This window comes from Rhinoderma darwinii, chromosome 8 (assembly GCF_050947455.1).
Source record: "Rhinoderma darwinii isolate aRhiDar2 chromosome 8, aRhiDar2.hap1, whole genome shotgun sequence".
Classification (NCBI taxonomy): domain Eukaryota; kingdom Metazoa; phylum Chordata; class Amphibia; order Anura; family Rhinodermatidae; genus Rhinoderma; species Rhinoderma darwinii.
The window spans coordinates 94,932,181-94,951,509 of record NC_134694.1 but is presented as its reverse complement, the minus strand read 5'-3'; the positions used below and the strand labels follow the sequence as shown (position 1 = coordinate 94,951,509).

The 19,329-nt window shown below is 40.6% G+C and overlaps 1 protein-coding gene across 11 annotated transcripts in view; it reads right to left on the bottom strand.

Annotated features, from left to right (window-relative positions):
* Positions 1-19,329, bottom strand: part of MAP7D3 (MAP7 domain containing 3) — a 67,657-nt gene that overhangs the window by 18,452 nt on the left and 29,876 nt on the right. For 2 of the 11 annotated variants that reach the window (XM_075835916.1, XM_075835917.1), the window contains exons 5-11: positions 18,582-18,687; positions 16,736-16,831; positions 11,874-11,969; positions 9,641-9,739; positions 5,001-5,099; positions 1,452-1,577; positions 366-514 (exon numbers count right to left, since the gene is read on the bottom strand). In XM_075835916.1, the coding sequence (XP_075692031.1) occupies positions 366-514; positions 1,452-1,577; positions 5,001-5,099; positions 9,641-9,739; positions 11,874-11,969; positions 16,736-16,831; positions 18,582-18,687 (771 nt within the window). The remainder of the gene's footprint in view (positions 1-365; positions 515-1,451; positions 1,578-5,000; positions 5,100-9,640; positions 9,740-11,873; positions 11,970-16,735; positions 16,832-18,581; positions 18,688-19,329) is intronic. The other 9 variants (XM_075835919.1, XM_075835920.1, XM_075835924.1 and 6 more) reach the window with 9 other exon arrangements.

The following is a 19,329-nucleotide window of genomic DNA, read 5'->3' as shown; positions in this document are numbered from 1 at the left end:
TTCCCCTCCGCCTATTGAAATAAACATGTACGCTCGGCCGAGCATACATGATTATGGGGGACTAATGAGAAATAATGGTTATTTAAGATGTATGGCAACCTTAGAGGGCATATCATGGGGAGATCACTATGTAAATCAATAGGTAATTTTCTAACAATACATTCCCTTAAAAAAAAAAAAACTTTATTTTTTTTATGTAGTTAACTTAAAACTGGCCATAAACAGGCCAAGTTTTCTGCCTAATTTAACAAAAAGGTTTATAATTGGGTTGTTAGGGGGCATACTTTAAGCTCATTAATACCTGAAGAGATGTGTGTGAGTGCTTGTTTATATGTATAGAATGACAATAAATACGTTCTGCCTACCTGGCTAGCTTCAGAGGTGGTGGAACCAGATGCGGCCGTGCTCGGAGTTTTTGCTCTGTCAATACTGCGGCTGCGCATAGGACCTTTAGAGACGGAGGGTGGGGTACTGGTGGTAGTGGCTGAAGCTGAACGAGGACAGAGGTGAGATTCTATAAAGTTAAGAATTTGACAGGACAAAACAGAGAGCCAAGTGCAGAGCATAACAGAGGGAAAGGAGAAAGAGAGAGAAAGAGATTGTGTGTTAGAAACAGCAGGGCAGCTCACCAATGGTAGTGCGCAGAGCAGCAGATCACACAAACACCACCACCCGTTACATCGTGTACAGAAGCAAATAGCACCAGGAAGAAAAGCCCCTATTAATGGGTTGAGATTTCTTCTGATTAGTACATTTTAAGGGTATTTACCCATAATCACTGCTTTGATGATAACTATATATGCTCTCCTATCAGAAATGAGAAATCTGGCGTTTCAAATACTGTAGATGAAGGGATTATGTAATGCCATCACTGGTAATAACTATTTTACAGTTATGTCACACATCAATCTTGGCTACTAGAGTGGCTACAGGGAAAAAGGCATTAGCTAATCCGCACCTTCTTTTACATATGTGATATTACTAGAATATTTTACGTTACATCTTCTGCTCGTGTCAAAATAGGGGTGGTCTAAAATGAGAAAATACAATGTGCTTTTTTTTTTCCCAGAAACAGCGCCACTCGTGTGTTTAGGCTGTGCCTAGTATTACAACTAAGTCCAATTCTTTTCAACGGGACTGTGCAGCAATAGCAGGCACAACCCATGGGCACGAGTGGCGTGGTTTCAGAAACCAAGCAGACCATGATATCTTAGACAACCCCTTTAATGACGTTGAAAGCATCAACATCACAGTGCCCTTTATACTTTAAATTATTTCTTAACTTAAAAGGATACTAAAAAAAATGTAAATAAAAGAACCTAAGGATAAGGGTCAATTCTCCATGATGCTATACATTATTTGACAAAGCTTTCCAAACTGACTTAGTAATTGCATGTTGTAGAGCACTCCACTTTGAGGATTCACGTGCAACTTGTAGCACTTAGTGTTACCTGGCAATTCTTTTCCTTCGGCTGACAATGTAGCAGCACTCTTACTCCTAGCTAGGGAAGACTGAGTGGGGGCGAGGAGACGAGTGATTAAACTACTGTCCAGGGGACTGCTCGGGGGGCGATGAGCTAAACGGACAAATGAAATGTGTTTTGTTATGACTAGTTACAGTGCAATACAGAAAAACCAAGTGCAGAAACCGCATTATAAGCAAAAAGCACCAAGAGAAATTGTATTAGAGGTCAGCAGAAAATAGGTTTAAGGCATATCGTGAAAACAGGCAGGATTAAAGCAGCATAGTAATGTTAAGAGTCCAATAATTCAAAGTCAACACATTCAACATCAACTGCATAAAATGAATTCATTTAGTAGTATGGTCAGTAGTAATACCTGAAGAAACATTACACATGCAAATTAGAAAATAAAATATTAAGGCGGACATCAGATAACAATCCGGTCAGGATATGCTAAGGGAAAAACAGCAACTTTATAAATGGGACTGTTAGATAAGGAGGAGAAAAGTCAAACAGCACGACTGTATATTAAGAATAATGGGTTAGAATCCTGTACAGGAAACAAAGGATTAGATTAGATACAGCAAGAGTCCAGCTTCTGATGGTTACTGTATAGAGAGGCTTTTATTAGCAGCACAAAGGTTGGTATTTATTGCAGTTAGAAATCGGTTGAGTTTTGTTTAGTTGGGTTACAGCACGTGCACAGAGCTTCACATTATTACATACAATACTTTATACTAATGGTCATGTCGCAGTGTAAATTAATGATACAGAAGCCTGGTGTTGTGCGCGTCATCTATGTCTTCACAATGAAAGCAATGTAAATGCGGAGTTCCTATGACAATACAGTAGATACTTCCATGAAAGTTGTATGCAGGGTTCTCACGATCCCAGCATGTCGCACAACTGGCCATAAGACACTAAAAGTCATTGTCCGCCTTTTATCATGTTGTTTTTAGGTCCAAAACTCTGTGCTGATAAATTTCTTAATATATCTTTATAATGGCCAGAGCTCAGATTTTCTAATACAGGCCTCCAAATCACATGCATAGCTATGCGGTCTGTCCCAGTAGTCACCACTAGAGGGAGCTTAGGGAATACTGGCCTCTGTAACCAGTTTAGAACTGCCCTATCTTCTACCTAATCTAATAGGCGCTTTAATGTAGAGAATTTGTACTTTTATTTTTTTTTTACTTTTATTTTTGACCAAGTTATGATCATTTTCAGTTTTATACCAATTTGTTCTAAATGCCCAACTGGGTGTTTTTTTTAACTTTTCACCAAGTAGGCATTGTAAAGAAAACACCGGAGCGGCGAAAGCCGTGCCAGGACGTTTATCCGAATCTGCAGCGGCGAGGCGATGTCTGTTCAGTCTTCCATGGCTCCAGTGAAGGAACTGTGGGAGGAAGTCCTGTCACAGCGCTATTGCTTCCGTCCAAAACGACGGAACCATGTCACAACGCCGACAGACGGTCACCATGTGCTGTGCATGGAAATCACACACAGCACACTGACCCATTGATTTTAATGGGGCCGTTCACACATGCAGGAGTTTTCACGCACCCAGCCGCCCATTGAAGTCAATGGGTGTGCGCAAACCACGCACAGCACACGGATGAACATCCGTGTGCTGTGCGTGGTTTGCGCATCAATTCCATTAAAAAAAATGTGCTTTGCGAGTGTGTGAAAAACACATGCCACTCGCAAAGATGATGCAATTACACAACGCACACTGACCAAATTTACGTGTGTAAATCGGTCTCGCTCGTGTGAATGTAGCCTTAAAGGGGTTTTCCAGCGAGAATTTTTTTTATCAGGATAAACCATCAATATCTGATTAGTGGGGGTTCGACTCTTGACACACTTGTAGGGACGATTCACAGTATTACAGCCGTCTCCCAATCAAGTGACTGGGAGAAGGCTGTGAGGTACAGACATATGGACAAAGAGTTCAAGGTGTTTCGTCTGCTAGGCTTGGGCTTACCCTTAATGTTACAGCTGTACAGGAAAGATATATTAAAAAATTAATCAGTACAGAATTCTTAACCTATTTAGATGTAAAAAAAAAAAAAAAAAAGTATTCGAGGGTGGATATTCACTTTAGAATTGCAGCATGTTTATTATTCTGCCCCTATATGTAAATGTTCCTGTATCTTTATTACACTGGGTCATCTGACTTTAAGAGTTCCTGAAACATAACTGCTTTCTTGTGTGACTCGAGCACTGAGTGACCTTTTTACTTTAAGTGTGTAGCTTTGATAATGTATAAGGCAAAAAAAATAAGCTTAAAAGGGAATCGGTCAGCAGGTTTGACCCCTTCCCCCAAAAAAACTTCTGACAGTGCAATATAGAGGAAGGGGATAGTATAGCAATTCCTTGGGTGACTATCATGCAAGTTGAATGATTGAGAAATTCAGGTTTTAATGTGCCGAGCTCCATGATCCCAAGTGTCACAGAGGCGCCCCTTCATGTTCAGTGCTCTGGGCTCACTTTACTGAACACTCCTAAGCCCCCTCCCTGCTATGAGTGACAGCTCTAGCATCCAATCAGTAAACTGCTAAAGCGGATCATTCAAAGCAGAAGGGAGGGGCTAGGGAGTGTTCAGAGTATGCGCTGCTCTTGCGATCGTGGCACCGGGGACATTAAAAGCTGGATTTCTCAGTCATGCAACCTGCACGACCGTCACCCCAGGTATCATTACACTGCCCTCCATCCTCTTTATAGCGCTGGCAGCAGTTTTGAGGGGTCAAAACTGTTGACAGATTAACTTTACCAGCTAAAATGCATGCATGTGTTGTAGTGTACACCGGATATAAATATATCGCTGGGTTCACATTAGCATTTTTTGCTTCGCAACCGATTCAAACTGACATCAGTTTGCATCAGTCATCTATTAAAGGGGTTATGTGAGGATCAAAAATTATTACTGGTCATTACACCCGCTAATATACATTCCGATCCCCCTCACACGGATTCTGAGATTTTCATAGATTCTTTCTAGCGCTGTCGGGTGAGCAGACGTCTAGTTGGAGTCTTTAATTATGACGACACAACTCTTTGTCATGTGACCGGCCCTGTACTAATGCTACATCGATTACATAAGAGTACAGCAGGGCCGGTCACATGACAAAGAGTTGTGTCGTCATGAAGAAAAACTGCAACTAGACGTCTGCTCACCCGACAGCGCTAGAAAGAATCTATGAAAATCTCAGAATCAGTGTGACGGGGGACAGGAATGTATATTAGCGAGTGTACTCGCATACTGAAGTGAGTACACCGCTCATAATTTATGGTCCCCACATAACCCCTTTAATATTTTGCGCAAATTTGACGTAGAAATGAATAGCAGCCCTGATGAAGTCGACTGCAAAAAATATCAAGTGTGAACGCACTCTGAAATAAACCACGTTTACTCCTGTGATCAGCCAAATTTAATCCATTAGGTAAAGAGTATTGGAGCGAAGGCGTCATATACACTGCAAGCGATAGTGACAACGGAGACCTGCTCAGCACATATAAAGCAGATTGATCAGACACCTGTTTTTTCTTCCTTTTTCACGCCCTCTAGATGTGCAGGAGGTGATTTTTTACTACTCAGTCTACTGAGGGAAGAGCTTCTCTTGTGGCCTGTTCCGCCTAAATGTTAAACCAACAGAACACAGCTTATCAAACTAAAACAGGCATCACAAACATTAGAATAAGCTTTTCATACTTTATCCTTTCCCATGTACTATTTTGCTATTGTCTTCCAGGTGACATTCGCATAAAAGGTCACTAAAAAGTTAAAAAAAACACAAGAAATGTGCAAATAAGACTCACACATTTCTAAATAATAATACTGGGGGTATGAAGGCTATGGAGAAATGTCACATTATAGGAATATGTGCTGTGTAGCAGGACGCACGCCATTGTTTAACATGATCAGCCATTGCTACACAGGAAGCCTGCTCATGCAGGACACAATGTTGGCTCAAATATTTGTAACTTTAACATATGAGTTTAGGCTGGATTCACACATGCTGTTTTGATGCAGTTTTTGAAAACAAAGCCGGGAAGGGATACAGCAGAGAATCTTTCCTGCATATTGTTCCTTCCTATTGTATGCACTCCCGGCTTTGGCTCCAAAAACGACATCAAAACAGCAGGTGTGAATCTAGCCTAAGTATTAAACAATTACAAAACTATTTAAAATAAACTTTTATACATCTTTGGCTCCCTTTGAAAAAGTGCACATCACTCTAGCACCATTGAAGAGGACCTGTCACCACTGTACAGGTCCTCTAGACAATGCTAGGGTGCCCGCTTTATTTTATAAAAACTGCCTGAACCATTTCCTATGCCAATTAGACCTTGTATTGCGCAGATCCATAATATAGCAGCCATAAAAATCTATGAGCCCAGGCTGTACCTCCATATGCCTGGCATGTTCCACTGCACGCAGTTAACTCCAGTTATTCTATTCTAGAAGCATAGCATCTATAAGGAGGCCCCATACCACAGCACATAGTGTAAGGCTGTGTGAACACACCTTGGCTTTATGCTTGTCAGTCCCATGCACAGACGAGTCCACTCTTCTTGTCATGTACATAGCCAATCACATGGTAAGTAAGCTTGTTAATTTACCATCTGATTGGCTAAAGAGTGGCACATAACCAGCAAAATACAGTCCTATAAGCCAGGGATTCCTGCAAACATAATTTGATTTGATAGCAGGAAAGATTTGTGGGCTGCAATCTTTCGAAACCTGATGGCCCCCATTATAAGTCAATGGGATTTGTCAGGATCTGTTCTAAAATAGGTCCATCGTTATGAACAGAAGGCATGATGTTAGTGTGAACAGTCTTATTTCTGTGAGAACCCCAGTGGCGACTAAAAGTTGCTACAGCGATTCTAATGATCGTCATGGAGACAGACTACTGCTTCCCCTCCAAGTGATATGGGGGGGGGGGGGGGGCAACAATAGCCTGAAAACAGTCATAGAATGTGCTGACACCTACGATTAGACATGAGCACTCTCCCCTCTATGGAGGAGGTGGGCTGAGGGTGGTGATGTCATTCACTAGCTTCTGCAGACCCTCTCCACACTGCAGCAACAGGAGAGTAGAGGAGTGGTGCCAGGTCATGGAGACACTCAGCTTTTTTTCTAGGTAATTATAAACTTATTATTTCCTGCATGTAGATCTACACTGGTGTGAAAAAGTTTAGCACAGTGAGGATAATTTATATCTGCCAAAATTTACCTGGAAAATCCTCTGGAATCTTGAATATATAAAAAGACTATCTGTAACACAGATATTGCCCAAAAGTTAAAGTGTTCTTGTTCTATTGTGTTACGAATGGTAAAACGCCTAAATGAAGAGGGAAACACTGATAGAAAAGCTAAGGAGGATAATATTTGGGCAGGATCTACATAAAAACAAAACATTTCAGTAGTTCCAGAGAATTGGCACAAGAATGACAATCCTCAACTGCAGATGCTGGACCTGCGCGTGTTCTACTCCATGGAATTAAATACTTGAAATCCTAAAAACAAGCCTTTGCTAACAAAGTCAATGAAGCAGATTCTCCAGTGAGCTCGCAAACATGCGTGGCGGACTGTGGAAGATTGGAGACTTATTATTTGCTGATGAAAGCGGATTTAGTCTTGGCAGAGATGGACCACAGCTGGTTCACTGCACCACTGTTGAAAAGATGCTACCGGAGTGCATCGAACAGTAAGGCCCCATGCCCACGACCATAGTGTTTTTTTTACTGACCGCAAATACGGATCCATAGACATCCCCATATCTGGCCCGCTGTCTGCAAATACGGTCCATAGGGCATCTGTATTTATGGATTTGCAAAAAAACAAAAAACCCACAACTACAAATGATTTTACTAACATGACCCGCCCCTTGAAAAGGTCACATGATGGATCGGGCACCATTTTCTTGGGGAATCCGCTAAAAAAACCGCATCCACAACTACGGACAGTTACGGATGTCCATCCGTATTCGTCCGCAGTTTTGAGTCCGTGTCGCAATCGCGGACAAGAATAGGACATGTTCCATATTTTGCAAATCATTTCTATGGGCCGGGCACATCCCCCGAAAATATACAGAAAGGCGTCCGTTGCCTATAGAAATTAACGAGTCCGCATATTATCCTTAATTACGGTTAAAAACTACGGTCGTGTGCATGGGGCCTTAAACATGCCCCTGGAGACATGGTGTGGGGGGGCTTTATCTTACAACGGAGTTGGCCGCATTAGTTTCATTTTAGGAATGATGAACGCCACCCAATACACGGATGTTGTTCAACGAGATGTGATGCGTATCGCAATGGTCTGGTTTCCGCACACCTCGCTTCATGCCATACTGCTAACACGGCAAGTAAGGCATTGTTATCGTGTTCTCCTCGCAATGACAGCTCCTTCACGTGAAAGCTAGTTTCCCTGAACTTGAGATCAGGGTGCCCAAGTGGCCTGAGAATTCTCCTGATCTCAATCCAATTTGATAACTTATGACATATTGTGAACTGTCAAATGGCAAAAACAGGTCCACCCAACAAAACAAAACTGATGGAGACCATCATTTGTGTGTGGTGCCATGAAATCTCCCCCTCCAGTGATTTAAAATCTTGATGATTCCATGTCAAACCGAATCAAGGAGGTGATAAAGAAAAAAAAGACACAAAAGATTGTGCACCTAATGTTTTTTTTTGTTTTGTTTTTTTGTGTGAGCCGACATCTGCAGGGTTCTGACATTTTCAGGCAATGTACCATTAAAAAAATAAAAAATGTATTTTGTTTACACAATGAAAGTGCAATTTCATTCCTATTCCTTACACACATTGGTGGATTTTGGGCGCCAGAAAAGAAAATATTCGGGTTTACATATATATGTCTCACCGTGCAAAACTTTTTCACACCAGTGTATGTGTCTCAGGCTTTATACAGTGGATGTGATCTAAGATATAAAATGTTTTGCAAACCGAAATAAATACAGTTCAATAAATCGCAAAGTATTTTATTTCATTTTATATACTTCTACTACTTAAAGGGGTTTTCCCATCAGAGACATTTATGACATATCCACCGGATATACAGCCCACAAGAAAATAGCGACAGCACACTGCGGACAACCAATGTCACCTAAGTTACTAAATATAAATAAATATGCATTACTGCTAAATCTACTTACAATAGGGAGGTTCTTAGCGCACATTTTGATCAAATTGTGTGAGCCCACCTGCCATCAACAGGCTATGTAATAAATGTCAGATGATATGGGTACCACCTATGGGACCTGCACCTATCTATAGAACGGGGACCCCATAAACCACGTTCTACTGCTGTGTTGTGGCTTAAGTGTGTGATTTCTGATCATGAATTACGGAAACAGCGTAACTCGCTGAGCTACGCTGTTTCTGTAACTGCAATTCACTACTATGGGAGTTACGGAAACAGCATAGCTCTGCGAGTTACGCTGTTTCCGTAATTCATGGCCGGAAATCACACATTTATAATCTGGTGACAGAGCCTCTTAAAGTGCCCTATCTACTACATAATCTGATCAGTGGTTTTTATTTTGAAAAACTATCATTTTTGAGCAAGTTATGAACAATTTTAGATTTATGCTAATTCGTTTCTTAATAGACAACTGGGTGTTGTAAAGAGAAGTGTATGACGCTGACCAATCAGCGTCATACACTTCTCTTCATTCATTTTTAGCTGTACTCGCAGAGATCACGCTGTGCTGTCACTTACTCCCACATTAACTTTACCAAAGTGTCTTGAGAGTGAATAGACATTGCGTCCAGCCAGGACGTGTGGTCTATTCACACTCCCGATACTTCGGTAAAGTTTCTGTGGGACTTAATCACAGCACAGCGTGATCTTGTGAGATCACTCTGTGAATGACATCACGATCACGCTGTGCTGTGTGGTTAAGTCCCACAGAAACTTTACCAAAGAGTCAGGAGTGTGAATAGGCATCACATCCTGGCTGGAGGCAATGTCTATTCACTTTCAAGACACTTCGGTAAAGTTAATGTGGGAGTAAGTGACAGCATAGCATAAATCTAAAATTGTTCATAACTTGCTCAAAATTATCGTTTTTCAAACGATGGGAAAACTTCTTTAACCAGTTTAAATTTTTATTTTTTTTAATAAAATAGATGTTATTCAGAAGTTGCACCTTTCTGCTCCTGGTTTGAAACCCTAGACGAGAAGGGCTGTGGACTTAGAGGCGTTTTGTTACTCAGCCTGCTTAATGACGAACTCCTGTGCTTGGAACCTGTAAAATGTGCAGAGTCAGCACCAGCAAATACACAGGACAAAGACACGATCCAAAAAAGAAGAATCTGGAAATATGCTTACATAATGATGGAATAAAAAGAAAAACATGTTAGAACGGTCAACAGGACTGCAATAACAACAATAATATGTACTGGGGGACATAGTATGAAAATCAGAAAATAAAAATATATATAAAACCAACATTAGCAACCATATGACAGTTTATTTTAATAAAGAAAAACCCCAAAAATCCATTACATACCATTTTTTTTTTCTTTTATAACTTTTTTAAAGGAGCGCTGTACTCCCACAGTTAATATACAGTGCGCTGTAATGTGATCCCTTGGAAGATCTAGCACCACTGGTACATGGAAAGCGACAGGAACCAAAAGTACTACACATCTTATTTTACAATTTTTAAAGGGGTTTCTGAGATAATGGTTATTCCCGTATAAGACATTTACGGCATATTCATGGGATACGCCATAAATGTCTGATATATGCAGGTCCCAGCTCTATGTCCCCCAAGCCCCGTCCCACCAGGTGAAGTGACCGCTTGCTCTGCTGTTTCTGTAACTGCTATAGGACTGAATGAAAAGAGCCGCGCATGTGCGCAGCCACCTCTCCGTTCACTCTCTGCCTGGATGCAGCGGCCGCCTCACCAGCTGTGAGGTGATCAGGAGCCAGCTCTGGGACCGCATTTATCCTGCGATTATGCCAGAAAAGTCTTAGATTGGAATAACCATTTAAATACTGATCAGTAGATGTCCAACCCCTGCCGATCAGCAGGACGCGCATGTTAGAGGTCCCTTTGTTGTTTCCACAGGCATGGTGGCTCGTATGTACGGGCACCTGTGTCTGATACTGGGCCTGTATTCCTTTAATCTTGCATCCGATAATTAAGAAAGTCTGATAACTTGGCATTAGAACAGAACTGCAGTATAATGTGGAATTTCATAAACTAGAAGCATAAGACAGGGCAGAAAAAAACATATCATAACCTTCCTATAATCCAGAACACTTGATAATCCAGCACCCATCTGGTCTCATTAAGGGTGCGTTCACATCAGAGTTAGGTTCCGTTGAGTGGTTCCGTCGGACCTTTCAGTCAGGGGAACCTATGAATGGAAAGGTAAAACGTAGCTTTCCGTTTGCATTACCATTGATTTCAATGGTAATTCTTCAGTTGCTAACAGTTTCTGTTTGTCTCCGTTCCGTAAGGTTCTGTTTTTTTTTGGGCGGAAACTATAGCGCAACGGAAGCTTTACCATTGAAATCAACGGTAATGCAAACGGAAGCTATGGTTTCCATTTGCCTTTTCGTTGATGTGTTCCTCCAAAGGAGAGATCTGACAGAACCCATCAACGGAAGCAAACGCTGATGTGAACAAGGCCCTAAAGGAATTTATGCATAGAACAAAATATAATAATAGCTTTCAATACAATTACAAAAAGGATTGTAGCCCAGCATTTCACAGACCCCCAGCGATGCAATTATATGTCATTCAGGAAATGTAGAAAGCCCCTGAACAGAACATTAGTGGTTGTACTTCAGGACCTGTTACCAAGATCACAAACAACTGCATAAAATATTAAGGAACTTAATACTTTTTCCACATTTTGTGAAAACAATTCTCCTAAAAGGGGCATTCACCTTTCATCAAATGAAGCCTATTAATCGTTTAATGAAAAATTCTGCAATTTTATACCATACTTTGTGTCCCAAACTCTCATGGTTTAAGATTTGTGCTGGCTGTTAACCTGTCCTGTTCATGTGCTGCTTACACAGGTTCCTGTTTTGTTACAAGAGACAGCTCTCATATCTGTACTGTACTACATGCACCTGTCAGATCTTCACATGACCAGAACAGATTTTCTAGAAGTAAGCAATCAAGATTTGTGGTGAGGAATTTCACAGAGTATGTTAGAAAACGACATGTTTTACACTACAGATTTGCTGAAACTGGAATACCCCTCTAAATATTAAACGTGAACAGCTTAGGTAGAACTTTAAAATTGTGACCTGTTTTTTTTGTTGGATTGTAAAAAACTAGACCACAATAAAGACTTTTTAGAAGAAATTCTAGACCAGAAGAAAAAAACAGCTCTTCATAGCCATCCACACAAACTTACCTTTTTCAAGGGTGGCAGATGAAGATGAAAGACGCTTGTGAATGCTGCCGTCTGCCTGCTTTAGGTTCGATGCTGATGTGGAACGCATGTTTGCTGCTACAAAAAAAATAAAAAAAAAGTGTTAATCAACACGGTATTAGCCTTTGTGTACATGTTACAGATGATCCCCATCATTGGCCATATATTAGTCATTTAGAAGATCGAGCAGTAGACAAAGTTTCTTGCACTTCCTGTTGTCACTTTGCAAAAAATATTTGCCACAACAAAAGCAGAAAAATGGCAATATCTCTGTAAGTAAAACATACCAAACCTAGCCTACTGCTCTGACTTCAGATTTTGTAATACATGGCGTTTTGAGTGGAAATCCATTCAGCTACACCGCAGACTGATTAAATATGTAACATGCGACTTTATGCAATTTTGCCGCAGCAAGAGTAAAAGCAGAAACGATAATTCATACCGGACCTGTAGACCATCATTTTACAAACCAATAATTTCCTGCATTGATAACAGAACTCAGCAGCACAGGACTGTTTTACTATAGAGGTCAGATTTCTGTGCAGAACTGAACTCTACAGTTTGAGATGTGAACAAAAAGAGTTCTGCAGATGGCGGATCGTGGAAGCAGCAAGCAAAGCATTTAGGTGCTAATTCCACAACTATATTCTGACAGAATCTGATCACATTCCACCGGCAATGCAAGAGGCGAATAAGGTGTCTTACACCTCATTCACATGCTCAGGAAAATATCAAGATTTGAAAATCCAGAGCATGTTTAATATTGCCACAGATTTTTTCAATTCATTCTTATCTTATCACGCATTTGAAAAGAAAAACAGAACGGTGTTTCAATGCAAATAAAATGCAATTGGTTTGGCAGACCACCTGAAAGAATTCACTGGAGCGAACAATAAAAAGGATTTTAAAACCATGCAGCAAAGCAATTGTTTGTCGTGCACATACATCTAGGTTAATATTTTAATAAGGTATGCCAAAATAAAGAATATGTGCAATTTATTGTATCAATTAGAAAGGGCTCCAAAGCAATAAAACGCATGCAAATATCATACTAATGCAATTACAGGTGATCTTAGTGTAATATCGCATGCAATAGATGGGGTTGTATAAAATCACATGGGTATATGGGAATATTGCATAAAGATTGCAGAAAGATGTAAAAATTGCAGAGATTTTGGATAAATTTGCAGTGAAAAGTTGTGTTAAAGAGGCTCTGTCACCACATTATAAGTGCCCTATCTCCTACATAATATAGGTGACAGCAGTGCTTTTTATTTAGAAAAACAATCTATTTTTACCACTTTATTAGTGACTTTAGCTTTATGCCAATGAGTTTCTTAATGGACAACTGGGCGTGTTTTACTATTGACCAAGTGGGCGTTGTACAGAGAAGTGTATGACGCTGACCAATCAGTGACCAATCAGCGTCATACACTTCTCTCCATTCATTTACTCAGCGTATAGTGACACTGCTTTGTTCAGTATGTGCTGTCTTATACTGACACATTAACATTACTGAAGTGTCTTGACCGTGATTAGACATTCCTTCCAGCCAGGACGGGATGTCTATTCACAATCCCGACACGTCGGTAACGTTTGTGTGGGACTTACAGCAGACCAAGTGTAAACTCGCGGGATCATGCGAGATTAAATGTATGATGCTGATTGGTCAGCGTCATACACTCCTCTGTACAACGCCCACTTGGTGAATAGTAAAAACACACCCAGTTGTCCATTAAGAAAGTCATTAGCATAAATCTAAAATCGCTAATAACGTGGTAAAAATAGATTGTTTTTCTAAATAAAAAGCATTTCTGTCACCTACATTATAGCGCCCATCTCCTTATGTAGGAGATAGGACACTTATAATCTGGTGACAGAGCCTCTTTAAATTCCATGTCATAAATGGCTGAGGATACGTCCACAAAAGGTACATCCAACACAGCGCATATTACGCAGAATTTTCCATGCGGAATTACCGCAGCATAATGCTGTAGCAGCAAAGTGGATGGGATTTGAACAAATCTCATTCACACACTATGGAAAGAAAAACACATGTACGGAAGCAGTTGTGAGGTGCGGATTCTCACTCTGCAGCATGTTCATTTCTCTTGCCAAAACGCTGTGGAATTTCAGCATGGAATATCCAAATATGAATTCTGCCGTTTTTATGCTGTGTGTGGACGTACCCTTAAAGGGTTACTACTTTTGGACAATCCCTCATCATTCTGACCAGTGGAAATGCGTGTTTTGTTGCTCTGGTTTAGAGGGACATGCAGTGTAATCAGGGCTGGGTTTACACAGAACGTTCCATTGTAGTGGAAAATTATGAAATCCATAAAGATCCAAAACGGTTATCGACTGACAATCCAGTATATAATCCAATCACTGTGAGGGTCAAGGCAAACGATGCGTATTACGTGCGGTTTTACCGTGCGTATTTGCGTGCGGCAAAACTGCAGCACAATACAGTACCAGCATAGTCAATGAGATTCCAGGAAATCTCATGTACACGCTGCAGGTTTTTTTGGGACAGAAATTGAACTGCGGTGCGTTTTTTTAGAATCCGCAGCATGTCAAATTATCTTGTGTTTCCGTTTGCGAATTGTATCTGCCTAGGAAATTGTATCTGCTGTGGAAAATCCCACTAAAACCCATAGCATTAAAACGCGTAAAAAAAAAACAAAAAAAAAACCACACACATCAAAGCGTAAAAACCCCACCAAAAATATGCATAAAAAAACAAAAACGCACGTTCTAGTGCGGTTTATACCAGCGTATTTTCCGCACCAAAATACTCAATGTGTGCATGTAGCCTTAAAGGGTAACTAAGGGTATGTGCACACACACTAATTACGTCCGTAATATACGGACGTATTTCGGCCGCAAGTTCCGGACCGAACTCAGTGCAGGGAGCCTGGCTCCTAGCATCATACTTATGTACGATGCTAGGAGTCCCTGCCTCTCTGCAGGACAACTGTTCCGTACTGTAATCATGTTTTCAGTACGGGACAGTTGTCCTGCAGCGAGGCAGGGACTCCTAGCGTCGTACATAAGTATGATGCTAGGAGCCCGGCTCCCTGCACGGAGTTTGGTCCGGAACTTGCTGCCGAAATACGTCCGTATATTACGGACGTAATTAGTGTGTGTGCACATACCCTAAACGTTCAACAAACTTCTGACATGTCATAGTGACATGCCATAAGTTTTGATTGGTGGGGGTCCGAACACTGAGACCCCCACCAAATCGCTGAAACGAAGCAGCAGAGGAGCTTCTGTGAGCGCTGAGTCGCTTCATTTCTGTTCGGCTTTTTCCGGAAAGCCGACGTAGCGGTGTACAGGCTCTTAGACTTTCTATTGAATCCGTACACCGCTACATTCAGAAAGGCGAACAGAAAAGAAGCCGCTCAGACCTCACACTTTGTTTTAGCGATTGGTGGGGGTCTACCTGCTCGGACCCTCACCAATCAAAACTTCTGACATGTCAGAAGTTTGTTGAACGTTAAGTTACCCTTAAAAGTGATTGTCTAATGAAGACAACCACATGTTGAATTGAAGCTGGCCCACAGTTGATGGCTACAGGTCTGGCTTTATAGAGTTCTCCGGGGAATCTGCAGCAAGTCATGCATTAAAAATGTACTATTACATGCCAACCGCTTATAAGTTACCGTCTATGTAATACATGGACAGGCTGGGTCTGCCAGAACAAGAGCTGCCCTTTGTGAGAGGCTCTCTTCTCTTTATAATAGAGTAGGGTCCCCCATCTATGACATCCGTATGTCTTTAATGTTACTATAATGTGTAAAATATGAACAGAACTAAAATATACATTAATGGTAATAGCAGGTTTTTATTTTGCTACAAAACAAGTTCCCGTGAACTATAATAAACCTAGAAAAATATCATTGTGTATCAATGCACAGCTGAGATGATTGTCCACATCATGAATTATTAGGGGCCAAAATCTCACCGTGTGTAGACCTGCCTACATGCACACGTGGCTGAATTTGGTGCATAAAATCGGCATCAAAACAGAGGTAATTACGCAGGTAAAATCTGCCCCTAATAGTCGTTTTTGGTGTGTTTTTAGGTGCGGATTTTACATTTTGTTGTGGAAATAGGTGCGTTTTTATGTTGCAGATTTCAAAATATGCACCGCAGGTCAAATTACGCTCAGAAAAATGCAACTCAAAGATGAGATTACTTGAAATCTCATTTACTTTGCTGGTACTGTATTAGGGCTTGTCCGCACACACAACGGAATTGCTGCAGAAAATTTCTGCAGCAATTCCATTGAAAAACGCAGACATTTCGCTGCGGCAAAAACGCACAATTTCCTGCGTATTTTACGACAGAAAATGGTGCGTATTTTGCTGCGTTTTTCACAATGCTTGGAGATGGAGACATCTCCTCTGACAAAAAAACAGCAATTCTGGCTACTTTCCGCAGCAGGAATTGACACGCACCGCAGGTCAATGTCTGCTCTGAAATTTTTACGCAGCGTGTGGATAAGATTTGTTAAATCTCATCACTACTGTATTCTGCTGCTTTTTTTCCATACGAAATTTCGGCTGGAAAAAAACGCTGAATTTCCGCAACGTATGGACGAGTCCTTATGCTGCAAATTTGCCGCATGGAAACACGCGCGGCAAATCCGCATCGTGTGCATTGCGCCTTAGTCTCCTATGTTCGAAGAATAATATTTTTCCTATTTTCAGCTAGTGGAATTTGTTTGAGAATATTTGTCCAAAAGTAGAAAACCTCTAAGTGTGAATAGTTATAGTATAGTCAGAAAATGTTGGGTTAGTATACAAGGGACAGCAAGAGCTCAACTGAATAAATACCGCCAAATCCAACTTCATCTTCAGGTTGTGGCTCTGTGATGGAAGCATTTTTGTTTATTAAATCTACATGGCTGGGAGAACTACTTCCCGAAGCACCTATGCAAGAACAAAACAGTCATAACTATGAATGGGTAATAATACACTAGGCGGAAAAAACAATTTTTATTTCACGCCAACATGATCAGTCATCAGGTTTAAAATGGAACAAAGGAATAAAGAGAGATATATATATATATAGTGGTTTTTTTTAAGTTTTAAATATCTTCCTTGGCTTGTTGCACATGTTTATTAGGGCCTGTTCACATCAGTGCTGGGCTTTTGTTTGGCTTTCCGTTCACCTGTTCCATCAGAGAAACAGACAAACGGAAAGACAAACCGAAAGTATTGTTTCCGTTTGCATTAGCATTGATGTCAATTGTATATTTTTTTGTTTCAGTTTGCCTCCGTTCCGCTAGGTTTAAGTTTTCTTCACGCAATCAATAGCGCAGAACGCTATGCTATTATTTCTGTGGAAAAAACAGAAACCTAGTGGAATGGAGGCAAACTGAAGCAAACAAACAAAAAAATACTATTGAAAATCAATGGTAATGCAAACAATACTTTCAGTTTGAGCCCAACGCTGATGTGAACAGGCCCTTAATAAGATCCACTCCTTTTTCACTTCAAAATCACAACTGACGGGTTTGAAGAGTCCTAGTTAGCATAGCATATATATAAAAAAAAAAGTATATTGAAGTGTAAAACAAAAACATTTCACTGGGATTCAAAGACGAATATATTAAAAAGTTAAAAAAATTGCCAAGAGTTAATTTCAGAAACTCTGGTAGAAAAATTAAACATGGAGCCTGACCTGGTGCTGTGGGATAATAGGCAACTTTACCGGATATAGTTTTAATTTTTTGTTATTTTAGCATTATATAAAAGCTGTAGATTGAAGGACTTGTTACTCATGATTGTAATGGAAAGGTAACAACAACCCCTAATATATATATATTAGAGCATATGAACATCAAACGGAGGGGATCCCTCACTCAGAAGCTCTCTCCACTTGTTAGAGTGGAGTGCCAGTAATAAAGAGCGGCTCCTGCTCTGGCAAACTCGGCAGGTAACCTTTCACATGGTTGCCCATTCAGTGGCCATTGCATGGTAAACTTGTGGCCAACCACAACTTCTCTGTGATATTGGCGGATTGCTGGGACACCATCATTTGGAATAGGGGCTGTCGTAGTGAGATAATCCCATTTATCAGTGTCACGTAGCAGAAAACCACTGTCAGAATAATTCAGGTGCGCACTGAAATAATACGTGTAGTAGAAGACCACAGCCTCTTACATAATTATCCAAGAACTAATTCTGGATCAAAGAAATCAAGCAACTTGCCAGCATAAAGTTCTCTCCATTTTAGACAACAGAGAATGCCGGGCAAGCACATCTGTGTAATATCATTGAGGAAACAAAAAAATCGTTCTGAGGGGAGATAATTCATAAGCAGAGTTGAGGAGAATCAACTTAGAGCTCCCAGATGAATACACTACATTTTTATTCTAAAATCGACAGCCCATTTTTGTTGTTAATTTCTATTATTCTTTATATACTCAGAATATGTACAAATCATGAACAGTTGCGTCATCTTAACGGTTTACTTGACGCTCCTGGGATAGCTATATAGGGATACGGGAAAATCATCAGTATATGGAGCCGGGCACTAGCACACAGTAGACAGCATGTTATAAGGTCTTGTCCGTGCAATAATATTGCAACCAAATACTAGGAGTTGACACAACAAAAGGAAAATCAATAGGATTTCATAACATTAATTAGAAAGGAGAAAATAAATTCAAAGTACCATGTTGGTCTCCTTCTGCTGATCCCCCCCAAGACCATCGTTTCTGCCTCTGGTCCAACTGACTGCTGCGCTCAAGAGTACGCCTAACATTTGCTTCCCGACGTTCCTAAAAATCAAACAAACATTCATTTAGCCGTCATACATTGTGCCCCGGAAGCATCATGAAATGTCATTCGACAGCTTGTGTGTTCTCTGCCTGAAACAGGCGGCCTACTAGAAATCACTGGCAGCAGGACCTGGTCAACCTGGACTTTTATATGTTATAGGTTCATGGCAGAATGACTTTTTGGGGCTTGCACTTTTCAGCAAGTGAATATGCAATGTTAAATACTTTTGTGTCAAAAAAGACAAAAGTATTGTAGGTATGATACCTTTATTGGCCAACCATAAAAGTTCTATATGCGGCTTTCAGAGCACACAGGCTCCTGCGTCAGGCAAGTATACAAATGAATGACTTATCTTAAATGTTGAGCTTTTTTCTGTTACACAAAGACAATTAGTACATGAGGTGATACATCATTAAGATAAGTCGGGGCAATAAAACGGAGGTTATAGGGGTGATGACTTAAGAGTTAAGGTATATGGAGTCAGTCTGATGGGGGACGTGACGTGTGTCCATGTAGTGGCTCATAAATCCAGGCGTTAGTAGATCGAGGCCTTGTGTCAATGGCTGGAATTTTATCATTGGCTTGAATTCCCAAATTTTTCTTTCTCTGTTCTTAAAGAGGCTCTGTCACCAGATTTTGCA